The following is a 12,645-nucleotide window of genomic DNA, read 5'->3' as shown; positions in this document are numbered from 1 at the left end:
ATCTAAAGGATGAAGAAACGAATGAAGGAGTCGTAATCTAAGAGAAGGATGTTGAGTAAATGGACTGAAGGGAGACATGAGAGGAAAAAGAAGTCGGAGGGGCAGAGGTATTTGATATGTCGCCAGGGCGAACGCGTACCCTCGTAGGTATTGACGCGAATTTTCGTGTTTGGACTAAATGGTATCCCCTTGAAGATACTGCATCCTTTGTAATCAATCCCAGATTTGTCAGAACTACGGTGGGCCCGAAACGCGCAGAAGCGCAGTCACGTGATCTATAGAGGGATTGCTTGTTTATTTGAGACTCAAGAGGTTCCGTTATTGACGCCACGAAATAAGACACGTTTTCGATGACTCTTGACCGAAACATCAGATCATGCAGGATGTGTTTTACGGAGGACAAGGTATAATCTCTGTTTGTACAGATATGTGTACTCTTCTATGATACAGGTCAAAGTCAATCTATGACAGGACCTAGAATAGACAGAACAAAAATGAAGCAATAAAAAGACGATTCACAAATGTCACAGTGCAACTGTCGATCAGATGAACATTTCTTATAGATCATACCTCTACAAGGACGCAGCAAAGCCGAAGAAGATGACAGCCGCAAAAGCTGCTGCGGAGACCTGTCGATCAGACGAGCCAGCTGAGACGGTCTGGGAAGTCGACGCAGCGCTGGAGCTAGAAGTTCCGGATTTGCTGCTCCCAGAGCTAGAAGAGCCAGTCGCAGTAGCAGTGACGAAACCGGTGTTAGATGCCGAGCTCTTAGTGGAAGTACCGGTAGCAGATTCCGAGGAAGTCGTAGAGGATTTGATATCTTAAAAAAATGTGTGGTTAATGATGTGGCCAATTCATCATTTTGGATTTTCACGAGGCGCCTAGGAGAACATACCAACTTTGTAGCCTGCAGCGTCGCAGGTATCAGCGAACCACGTCAGGGCTGCTTGCTCACTATCACCACAAGTGTCCGCGATCTTTTTCTGCACAGCATCGCCATTCGTAATACAGACAGCCTTGAGGTCGGCGGGATTCTTCTCGGCTCTGTTGGAGGTATCAGCTAATGCTCCCTTTGCCAATGTCACATTTCAGAATCGCATCAAGCGTACCCTACAACTGAGAGAAGGCAGGCAGGTGTCTGCGCAGCAGCGACAATGTTGCCCAGTGCCAGGAATGAGAGCACGAGAGTAGACTTCGAGAAGAACATGTTGATAGTGGAGCGTCGAGACTTCGGACAAAGGTATCAATACGAGTTATTCGATCAAGAGTGAAAGTCGTAGAAGAAAGAATGGTAAGGCGAACGAGTGACAATATTGTAAACAAAGAGCGACTGGATAATTCTATTGAAAAGAGCGTAGGTTGAAGAGTGTGAATCAAATGAATGCCTGCGTAAAGAGCGACAGACAACGATCAGTAGAACAGATAAAGATCTCAAAGCAGAATCATCGTCTGTTAAGCAAAGCGGGAATCTTAGGGGGCAAACGACCTTCGCAGAGCGCCCCGTGTCTCAATACAGTTATGACCCTGCCGATCAATTGTCCCTGAGCAACCTAAGTACCTTACTTTGTTGCCCAAGACCAATCTTACCGTACGGCACTAATCCTGGATGTGGTTAGAGAGCTGGGACACGATTGGTGGGAATTAAGCTTATGTAATATGGCACCATACTCCGTACCCAGTCTCCCTTACCAGTGGAGGCTTACCTACATGTCTTAAGGTGTCGATTCGGTGTCTGGGGTGTGAGCGTTACTGCTTTGATATTTCTTTTAGGAGGCTGGCCTAAATAAGTAGTCTACGGCTCCCAGCACGTAAGTCATAATGCAAATGGACAGGGAACCAGAGGCCATAAAGAGTCATCAAGTGGTGATTGTATATGGTCGAAAACGCCCAAAACGAAACATGACCATCCGTCGAGAACGATAGGGCAATCACCTATCCCACCGGGTATCATAGTAACTGGTAATAATCTCTTGAACATCCATCCTGTTATCCACAATCTCCTGTCCATTGACGAGATCGTTCTCCATCGCCCGTTTGTCCGCCTCAGCTTCATCCTTTGCGATCCCCGCTTGAACATGTCGCCGGACCAGCCTTTTCCGGGCAGTCTCAAAATCAACCTCAACGAACCATAGCTCATCCATGAGCTTTCCCGCAGAGCTCCATGGTTCCTTGTTCAGACTGAGGTAGTTTCCCTCGAAGAATATTATCCTGCTTGTCGGAGCAATGGGTATATCGTCATCAACCGGATCCTTGACCGCGTGATCGAAGCTTGGAGCGTACAATATGTGCGTCTCCGACGTTATCGGCTCCCTCAGTGCCTGCACAAGCCTCAGAAACTTCTCACCGTCAAAGGTGAAAGCCGCACCACGTCGCGCAGCAGCGTAGTCTGGATCCGGCATTTGAGCCAGTTGTGCTCGTGTGAGGTGGTAGCCATCCATAGGGATGTCTGCCGCTATGGACGGCTGATTTGCATATTGTTCTGAATAGAGCTGGTTGATGCGATTGGCCATGATGCTGGCGAGTCCTGTCTTCCCAGAACCTGGAATGCCACTGATAGCAATCATCAAGCGGGCATTTTCTGGTAAAGAATGGAACTTCTCTGTGACATAGGTAGTTAGTTACATGTTGCAGAGCTTATTAATGTTTGGCGTATGACATTGGAGATATACGCGCTATCAAATATCAAATGCAGCTGAGTAAACTCACTCCATACTTTATCCACTAGCCACTCTACTTGCTCCTCCATGCTGAGGAAGGTCGAGAATCGGTGCAAAATTAGATTCAACCTTGAGATCAACAGAGAGAACGTCAACAAAACGACGCAAAGGTGAAAGCTCCCTGTGTATGGGGTATCGGAAAATGCAATCGATAGTATGCGATTGCTCTCAAGAGGTGCTTCTATGGTAAGTTCTAACACGACACAGATGCATATATATGTCAAAATAACGATTTATCGCAGCTTGGGAAGCTAATGATTGAAATAAATAAACGCAATGGGCGGGGCTCGGTCATTGGAGTGGGGTTCTCTCTTCGCAGCAGCGAGAAACCCAGCTACGTCACAAGAGGACTCCGTTGACGGCTTTCTAACAGATACCTTCGCTGATCGAGTTGCCTAGAGAGATAGAAGTCTAAATGAATGAGCTATTTTCCTGATTGAATTCAGTCAAGGTTGCATTGCATTATAATCTGTGATCGGTATTCGAATTTCCGAGCTTCAAGTTTGCTAAATGAGTGATCTTCAACCTCAAGGAACATGAAAACTAGCCATGCACGTCTTTTAAGGTCCCAGCTTGATTTCAGAGAATAGGCATCTAAGTCACCCATCTAGACGACAGTCGCTTTTGATTGGGCAAATCACTGTTCTTAAACAGCTAACCAGTAACAACTGGGGGATATGTGCACAGATATTCTGACACGATTTATAGGAGTACTCTCAAGCAACACCCAAAGCAAAGAGCTCCGCTCACTCGAGCTATTGAAAATAAAACCAGCTTGGGAAACCCAGGAACGCCCATCACCCTTCTCGCTGAGACCGGAAACACCCCGAGCAATTGCCCCTGAATGGAACCAAGAAACAGGAATAATCATATCACAGGTTAAAAGAACAGATAAGCATTTTCATAACGGCCTAGCCGATGCATCCGTAGTTTCGGTGTCATTGGAACCGTTGTTTGTGCCAAGCCTGTGGCCAATGGCGGGAGACAGTCCGGCTGCTGCCCACCAGTCATCAGGTATGGCCTCCCTACGAGCAAGCCGATCCAGTATCGCTTGCATCTGCTGGAGTTCCGGATCGGTAGAAGAGTTGGAAAAGGCGAATGAGATTGTGGGAATAGGAGGATGGCTACTCATTGTTGAGTGCAAGTCATCTGAGCGTCTGGAAGTACCCATTTGGTGCATTCGGCGACGGTAGCGCCGCCACAAAGAGAGCTGATTAGAATCTCTTTCCGAAGCAGAATCAGAATCTGTGGAACTAGGATAGTCACATGGATTGATATATTCTGGGTACGGATCGAGCACCATCCGCACCGTTGCTGTACTTGAATCGAGGGAGCTAGGAAGTGCCTGAGAAGAGCTTCCTGGATTTCTTGACCCCGTGCTAGATGATGCATTAAGTCCGGATGCCGACGCTGAAGTAAAGGAAGAATCGGCGCTAGGAAGATTGTCATCGGGCGTAATTGTAGTCAAAAGGGTTTCCCACGCGTCATTCGAAGCGTCGTCATCTGGACTCATGCTGCGCTGACGATCACCAAGACCATCAACAGTCATGTCGCGATGCATCGTCCGGTTCGCCTCGTTGACTGACCGCCGACCAACTCGCCTTAGCAAGGGTACGGTCGACCCAACGACCTCAAAGCCGTCTGGGGGGAAAGATGAAAGGCTTGGGCGCGTCTGGGGCGGCGGAGATATTCTTCTGTGGTATGCAATAGCAGGCGCAAAACTTGGCGTAAAAGCGGCAGTATGCTCTGAGCCCAGTCGGCGGCCAGAGTCAACCACTGGTGAAGGGCGGCGATACGAATCTGAATTAAAGGTATTGCGCGGAATCCTCAATCGCTGGCCGGGACGTCCATGGCGAAGCGCTTCGTGCAGCAAGCGTTGACCAGCCTCGCGCCTGTTGGCATCGCTGATCATGGAACTCAAATCGAACGGATCTTCACCGGAGGTGGTATTCGGGACAGGAGACCGTATGTGCTGCTGTAATCCATGTGCCTCCCGCTCAATCTCGTCTACGATCTCACGAGGGAAGGGGGAACGTAACGAAGCGCCTCGTAAGGTGGAAGTACTATGACGCGAAGGGCGACGAATAGTGGCCTGGCGACGGATTGCAGAACGCGCAGCGGCAGAAGGATCTTTGATGGGTTTGTTCTTGCTGGCCTCAGGAGAGGGCTCACGGTACATTCTGCGCGCGCATATCAGTAAGGGTGGCTGTCCCATGCGCCGGCAGGCTACAGGCCCAAGAGCGCGTTGAAAATCAGAATACTAGTCAAACTTACGGGATACCCATGACTAGGAAGTGTACGCGGATTTAGCAGATAAACCTCAGGTAAATCCCATCGAAACTGCCCTTAAAAAAGAGAGTCACGGCCACGAGGTCGCGAATTATTCAGAAAGAAAAGCGCGACGTTTGCGGAGGGGAGCGCAAGAACGATGATGGTCTGCCCTTGTACAGACAACGAAGTACAGGGTAAGGTTAGGCCTTCCGTAGATTTGGACTAATTAATGGAGAAAGCGGCAAGATTCAGTTTTGCTCCAACAGGGAAGCGGAGGCAAAGAGATTCGCGCCTGAGGCTGCGACTGTGGGACGTAAGGAGGCTGGGATGTGGCGCTGAGAAAACCACAGAACTATGCGTACAATGCAGTACGGAGCACGCGGGATTTTCCTTAGGGGAAGTTCAGCGGCTAAGGCCCCCTCATTTCGGGAAACCTACTTGGTGCCTCAGTGCTCAGGCATCAGATCCTTATCGCCCGGCTGTCAAATGTTTGCCGGCCTCCGATAACATAGAGAGCCGAAATTGATCGGAAAGTTGCAGAGATCTGCACTACGGATACTGAGCAATTTCATATCGATTTCTTTTACCACAATTTAATCCTTGGATCTGGGCTGGTCTGATTGACTCCATGAGTGCCTAATCAGTCCGGAACTGTTCTTGATCATGAGGATTGTTTCTGATAAAACTTCAGACGTCACACGATCGGAGGAATGATTGAGCTCGGTCTTGGTCGCATATCTAGTCTCCTCCAGCAGACTCCTCTGTCATGGAAGGCCATCCACATAGCTGGAACCAATGGCAAAGGCTCCATTAGTGCCTATTTGTCGCACATGTTGACTGCGGGTGGTGTACGCTGTGGTCGCTTTACTTCTCCTCATCTCATCGATCGATGGGACTGCATCACCATAGGTGAGAGCGTTGTGCAGGAGTCTCTTTTTCGCCAAATTGAGGAGAGTGTCAGATTAAGGGATCAATCACTGGGAATAGGGGCAAGTGAGTTTGAACTGCTCACTGCCACGGCATTTGAGATCTTCAATCATGAACACGTCGAGGTTGGCGTGGTCGAGGTGGGAATGGGTGGTCGCTTGGATGCTACGAATGTGCTGAGCGATGTATTGGTGTCGGTCATTGCGAAAATTGGGCTGGATCATCAGGCCTTCCTGGGAGATACCCTAGAACTAATCACTCGCGAGAAGGCCGGGATATTGAAGCCTGGTGTTCCATGTGTGGTTGACGGCACCAACGCTCCCGAAGTGATTGGGACCCTTGAAGATCGTGTTAACGAGTTGAAGATCGATGCTGTCTACGCGCACCCTGATACAACATGCTCCCAGTCACCATCCCTGGGCCGTATCTTCAGGGAGCTTGATCTACAGCGTCATCAGCGGGCTAATATGTCCTGTGCGGTGTCAGCGCTCCGGCTCGCCCTATCGAAGGTTCGTCCAGAGATCGAAGCGGACACACTTCTGTCTTCCCTCAAAAACGTAGAGTGGCCAGGACGTTTGCAGAAAATTTCCCTCAGTCCTCTCACCGCCCGCAAAGAGCCCGTCTTGCTCGACGGTGCGCATAATAGCCAGTCGGCCGAGGTTCTCGGAGAGTACGTGGACAAAAATTTGCGTCCTCAGGGTAGCATCACTTGGGTCATTGCAGCGTCGCGTGGGAAGGATGTGACCGCGCTTTTCCATTCGATAATCAAATCTGGAGATAAGGTCGCTATCACGGCATTCGGTCCTGTCGATGGAATGCCATGGGTGAAAGCAGCTGATACAGAAGAATTGGCTCTCTGTATCCAATCAATTCCAGGTGTCCAAGACATACGGACATTTGGCGGGGATGTTCTTGCTGCCATCAACTGGGCTTGTACCGAGGCTGGCGACTGCCCCTTGGTAATTGCAGGAAGCCTGTACCTTGTATCAGATGTTCACCGTCTCTTGCGTGAAGCGCGCAAAAGTGCAGGAAATATATCGGGGCCGTTAGAGGCATAATGATTGAGATACCCTCTTTTTACAGAGCATTTGGAAATATTACCATGTCATGTAGATAAACCAGTCAACCATCATGTCCAGCAAGTGAGAAGACTTCATTGCGAAGGCGTTTTGGGCAAGGAAAGATATAAAGGAGATTAGTCCCTACCCCGTAAAGATGGTTAGCTTGAGCAGGATACCGAGTGATCTCGTTAGGCTGTCAAGATCGTAAGATCGGCTCTGATAAGGCTGATCGGAGATACTGAAGGAGCCGGTCGCTGCGTCATGGTCCGAACGGGAGCTGACCCTTGTGGAGAAGCAAAAGTTCAAAACATTGCTTTTTACTTTTTCTGCAACGGCCAACACAGCAGTAAGTATGACTTCCTTAGTCCGTCATCAATTTATCATTTCTTCTGCGATAAGTTTAACTAATGAGAAGACAAACTTAGCAATTCAGAAGCAGGCCTCTGATGTGCATGTGTAGGGACGCGTGTATGCTCAGCGCATGTCAATGACCGTGAGAGCAAGAAGGCCCCCTGTATGTTTCTTAGAGATCTCATCATGCCATTTTGATGATGAGGGGGATTTTTTCTGACATATCCTTCTCCCTGCACCAGCTATATTACTTTACTAACAGTCTTCTTCCCATGGCAGACCGTGCTGACATGATTGATCCGACCAACCCCTGGCTCCTGCCTTTTCTTTATCAATCATTTTCCATCTGAGACCACCTGGTCCGAGACAACCGCGGAGACTAGCGACTCAATACAAAGGGGTACCGACCTCTGAATTCTCCGGCAATGGTCTCTAGATCTAGTGAGGGGAATGAGGGGCCCCCTCCGTCCTCGAGGACTCCTGGAACTCCAGCCAAAGCGCGAGTCGCCAAACTCGGATCCAGCCCCTCGAAACGGGAGGAAAAACCTGGCGAAGGCAGAGTGGTAAAGTCATCTGCGAAAGATGTTGCCGAGCTCAAAGATTATGTACGTATATGGCCCCGTTATGTGTACGCAATCATTCAGTTGCTAACGCTGGCACTTCGAAGCAATTGGGCGACTGTTTGGGTAGAGGCGCATTCGGTTCTGTCTATAGGGCGCTAAACTGGAACACTGGGGAGACTGTTGCTGTGAAGCAGATCAAGTTAACCGACCTCCCGAAAAGCGAATTACGAGTTATAATGGTATGACCTACGGATCCGACGGTCTGTTGTGAAGAACGCCATTACTGACGATATACGCTATTGCAGTTGGAAATCGACCTTTTGAAGAACCTAGATGTGAGACCCAGGCGCAAACAAACGCAGCCGTTCCACGAAGCTGACTGAATGGCCGTAGCATCCTAACATCGTCAAGTACCATGGTTTCGTCAAGTCTGCTGAAACTTTAAACATTATCTTGGAGTAAATCCTCTTTGTCCATTGACCGACATAAATATCAAAGGTGCTAACAAATGTAGGTATTGTGAGAATGGCTCCTTGCACTCCATCTCCAAGAACTTCGGTCGCTTTCCCGAAAATTTGGTCGGACTATACATGTCTCAAGTTCTCCATGGGCTTCTGTATCTGCACGAACAGGGTGTCATTCATAGAGATATAAAAGGCGCAAATATCCTCACGACAAAGGAGGGACTCGTCAAACTTGCAGATTTCGGTGTCGCCAGTCGTACTACTGGACTGAGCGAATCCAGCGTCGTTGGTACGCCGTACTGGATGGCTCCCGAGGTGATTGAACTTTCAGGCGCAACTACAGCCTCAGATATCTGGAGTCTCGGATGTACGGTCATCGAATTGCTTGAAGGAAAACCTCCCTACTACAATCTTCAGCCCATGCCGGCGCTGTTCCGTATTGTTAATGATGACCATCCTCCTCTTCCACAAGGCGCCTCTCCGGTAAGTCCTTTGCCCCTGTCGATTAGGCATCCTTTCTAATGACGATACTAGGCGGTCAAAGACTTCCTGATGCAATGCTTCCAGAAAGATCCTAATCTTCGTGTCTCTGCAAGGAAGCTCCTGAAACACCCTTGGATCGTGAATGCTCGTAGATCGGACTCAGTGGTGCCGAAGAAGTCTACGGAGTATGAAGAAGCGGTCAGAAGCGTCCAAGAATGGAACGAGGCTCTGCGGTCTCCTAGTGCGGGAACTTTACGGAAGCCCTTCAGACACGATCGTCAGAGTCCAAGTCCCCTTCGTCGCAATCGGCCACCGTCTCGAAACACCCCCACTAAAGACGCTCTTCCAGCCCCCGTTGCCAGCAGTGCCAAAGACCAATCCCTATTGTCGAACGCAACTGCGGAAGATAATTGGGACGATGACTTTGCAACCGCCATTTCTCCTAGTGCGCTCCAGCTACCACATCTTCGACCGCATGATAATTTCGGAGGAATGCTTTCCGCTGAAAAGCTCAAGGCATTTGCCTCACTCGATGGGACGGTTATCAAATCCGAGGATAGTTTTGAAGACTTTAACGACTCGTTTCGGACTACTTTGCACTGCGGAGAGTCGGATCCTCTGCAGACTATCCGACCTTTTCCATTCAAGCAGACCGGCGCGAACGATGGATTAGCCCAAAATTCGCCGCTCCAGCTGCCGCCCAAAAGATCTACTCCTTTCGTACATAACGTCCCAATTCTGACGCAGAATCCTGTTCCACCTTCGAGACAGGCTCGTCCAGCCTCATTTTACAAGGAGAACTCAGTAGAGGATTATTCTGATCTCATAATAACTGATGAAGACGTTCTGGGCCGAAAACTTAACATTGTGAAAGTAAGCATGGAGGCCAATATTTGTCCGAATGTTGACGATTGTTTGCCTGACCTGTTTCAGGAGACCGATGAAGATCTATATCCTGCGAATTTAGCAGACCTTCCGCCGTCAAAGGAGATAGTCCGATATCATACACCCTCTCAGGATGACGAGCAGGAACCCCAAATACGGAGACAGCTCTCAACCAAGCGTCATAGATCAGCGGTAGAAATTCACAGATTTGCCGAGAACGAGAGAGACGAAGACTTCTCTGATATCTTGGGGGCTGAGGAGGTCGCCCTAGACAAGCCAGACAGCGATGGCAGCTCGGATAGAAGCACCTTGATGCTCAACTCACGACACTCAAACAATTCTTGGCTCGGAGACCAAGACGACGAAGATGATCCATTCGCCCAGTTAGAGGAAGGGCTCGATGAAATGGACTTGGAAGCCAACATTGCGCGCGATAAGTACGCTAGGCTCCGTGGTCAAGTCGAAGGGCTAGTGAGCTCTTTGAAAACTTCTCAAGATGAAGATGTGCTTGAGGATATCTCAGAGCAGTTATTGACGATATTCTGTGATCTTCCGGAAACGAAAAATATCATTATGAGCGCCCACGGCATGCTACCGATACTGGAGATTCTTGATACGTGCCGCCGACGCGACGTCGTTTCATGTCTCCTGAAGATTGTCAATGCAATTATCTATGAGGATTACGAGATTCAAGAGAACTTGTGTTTCGTTGGTGGAATCCCAATCATTAATGAATTCGCTTCGAAGAAGTACCCGCGCGAGATCCGACTGGAGGCAGCTGCCTTTGTACAGCAGATGTATCAAACTTCGACCCTGACTCTTCAGATGTTTGTCAGTGCAGGAGGGTTGAATGTTCTTGTGGAATTTTTGGAAGACGATTATGAGGATGAACGAGATCTCGTCCTTATAGGCGTCAATGGAATTTGGAGCGTCTTCGAGCTGCAAGTAAGTCCCGTCCATCACGGATTCTATGCAGTCGACATCTGACACTGGCAAGGGATCAACGCCAAAGAATGATTTTTGCCGGATTCTGTCTCGCAGTTCGGTCCTAGACCCTCTTTCACTCGTATTGAGCCGAGTATTGGACGAAGGTGGAGAACTAGCCGAAATAGTCGAGGGGCGCATTGCCAGCATCTTCTTCGTCTTCTCTCAGGCTGAAAACCATGTGAAGGAGATGGTTGCCGAACGAACTGTTTTGCACAGTAAGTTTGGATACTTGCCTCAGGAGGTCGTACCTTTCTGACTCCAAATACTTAGGGGTGCTGAAGGAATTGAAGCGCATGACGCCTGCTCATCAAATAACGATGTTGAAGTTCATCAAGAACTTGTCCATGCTGTCAACTACACTTGACTCTCTGCAGAACTCAAACGCCATTGACGTGCTGACTGACCTCTTGCGGTCAACCATCAAACGGCCACACTTCCGAGAAGTCTCCAACCAGATCCTGAACACAATCTACAATATGTGTCGTCTAAATAAGTCCCGGCAAGAGGACGCTGCATTGAACGGTATCGTGCCACTGCTCCAAAAGATTGTTAAGACTGAGCGACCCTTAAAGGAATTCGCTTTACCAATCCTCTGCGACATGGCACATTCCGGAAAAGTGGGCCGTCGTGAGCTATGGCGCAATAGAGGATTGCCTTTCTATATATCCCTGCTTTCCGACCCTTACTGGCAGGTCACTGCCTTGGATGCCATCTTTACCTGGTAAGCTCATTGCGCCTTTAGGCAAACGTTGCTTGAACTGATTTTCGTAGGTTACAGGAAGAAACAGCGAAGGTTGAGGAGCACTTGCTCAGTTACCACCCTGATCAGCCATCATTCACAGAGTCCATTATCAGATGCTTAACAGTCTCGAAGGCTAATGCTTTTGAGAATCTCCTCGAGCCGCTTCAAAAGCTCCTTAGGCTGAGCCCTCCCATCGCATTGACATTCGCCCGGGAAGACATGTTTGTCCGGATCAGGCAAAAATTGCATCACAACAAAGCTGCTGTTCGCCTGAACCTTCTACGAATCATATCCAGTATCTGTGAGGCCAGCGAAGACCAAGGTGGTCTTCTGGCAGAGTATGGCCTTCTTGAAGCAATTAGAGGACTGGAGCATGATCCGGCAATCCTTGTTCGGGACATGGCTGGAAAACTCATTCAGGCTAATGAGAGAAGCGAATCCTATGGATTAGGGAAGCGCAGGCCAGGTGTGAGGAGAGGAAGTACAGCTACCACTCCGCCTGGTCTTTTGACAAACCAGTCTGCTCCGAGTACTCCTTCGGTGACTCGCTCGAATCAGTCGAAAAGCTACTTCGATGGGCGGGAAGTGCAGAGACACCCGCGCAATGCTCTCAGTGGGTCAGCGCTGGCGCTGCGGCCTGCTAGTAGAGATGGTGCAAGTCCCGCTCTTGCCGTGGGTGCAAGCAAGGGCTCCAATGCCTCAAGCGCTTCTAGAAATCGGCTACCGCGTGGTATGTCTAGCAATAGACTATCCCACGTCGAACTTCTACCTGAAGAAGACAGCAGGTCGCAGAGCTCACTGTCACGTCGACCCTCCATCCTCCCGCGACGCCGGCGTCAAACACATGCTGATGGTGAATGGTGACTTGGCATATCTGCACTCGCTTTCCCTTCTTCGACCTCTGTCCCCTTTGCTTCGACACCGCTTGACATTTTAACTCTCAATTGAGAGCCTGTAGATATCCACAGCCTTTCATCCGAATGCATTGCATCATATGGGCGTCCCTGAAAATTCTTTGTGTTCTACCTGGTCTGTGAAGAGCTAACATTGAGTCATTATTGTCTTCCATGGCGCATTTTCATGTATAGTAATTTGAAGGGTTTATTCGTCTGATCGTTGAATAATATAAAAATGGCATTTCTCCTTTGGTGTCAGTATATCTGAGTGTCTTATGACATGATGTGCAGGGGGCAT

General features: G+C 49.1%; 5 protein-coding genes across 5 annotated transcripts; 2 read left to right on the top strand and 3 right to left on the bottom strand.

The window, feature by feature from the left end:
• Positions 1-572: 572 nt before the first annotated feature.
• On the bottom strand, positions 573-1,207 carry Aspvir_007773 (putative GPI anchored cell wall protein; the record flags this gene model as incomplete). The annotated part of the gene is made up of 3 exons (XM_043270950.1): positions 573-820; positions 896-1,044; positions 1,110-1,207. The coding sequence occupies 3 exons, from the start codon at positions 1,205-1,207 to the stop codon at positions 573-575; spliced, it is 495 nt and encodes a 164-aa protein (XP_043126885.1).
• Positions 1,208-1,928: 721 nt separating this feature from the next.
• Positions 1,929-2,746, bottom strand: Aspvir_007772 (kinase-related protein; the record flags this gene model as incomplete). Its single annotated transcript, XM_043270949.1, has 2 exons — positions 1,929-2,599; positions 2,707-2,746. 2 exons carry the CDS (start codon positions 2,744-2,746, stop codon positions 1,929-1,931), a joined length of 711 nt encoding a protein of 236 aa, XP_043126884.1.
• Positions 2,747-3,618: 872 nt separating this feature from the next.
• Positions 3,619-4,932, bottom strand: Aspvir_007771 (uncharacterized protein; the record flags this gene model as incomplete). The annotated part of the gene is made up of 1 exon (XM_043270948.1): positions 3,619-4,932. One exon carries the CDS (start codon positions 4,930-4,932, stop codon positions 3,619-3,621), a length of 1,314 nt encoding a protein of 437 aa, XP_043126883.1.
• A 766-nt stretch (positions 4,933-5,698) lies between these two features.
• On the top strand, positions 5,699-6,973 carry Aspvir_007770 (dihydrofolate synthase; the record flags this gene model as incomplete). The annotated part of the gene is made up of 1 exon (XM_043270947.1): positions 5,699-6,973. One exon carries the CDS (start codon positions 5,699-5,701, stop codon positions 6,971-6,973), a length of 1,275 nt encoding a protein of 424 aa, XP_043126882.1.
• Positions 6,974-7,752: 779 nt separating this feature from the next.
• Positions 7,753-12,315, top strand: Aspvir_007769 (serine/threonine-protein kinase; the record flags this gene model as incomplete). Its single annotated transcript, XM_043270946.1, has 9 exons — positions 7,753-7,932; positions 7,995-8,129; positions 8,196-8,225; positions 8,284-8,348; positions 8,405-8,837; positions 8,889-10,667; positions 10,720-10,924; positions 10,980-11,430; positions 11,481-12,315. 9 exons carry the CDS (start codon positions 7,753-7,755, stop codon positions 12,313-12,315), a joined length of 4,113 nt encoding a protein of 1,370 aa, XP_043126881.1.
• Between the last annotated feature and the right edge of the window lie 330 nt (positions 12,316-12,645).

This window comes from Aspergillus viridinutans, assembly GCF_018404265.1.
Source record: "Aspergillus viridinutans IFM 47045 DNA, scaffold_5, whole genome shotgun sequence".
Taxonomy (NCBI): Eukaryota; Fungi; Ascomycota; class Eurotiomycetes; order Eurotiales; family Aspergillaceae; genus Aspergillus; species Aspergillus viridinutans.
The sequence above is the reverse complement of the archived record's forward strand: the minus strand, read 5'-3'. Positions and strand labels throughout refer to the sequence as shown.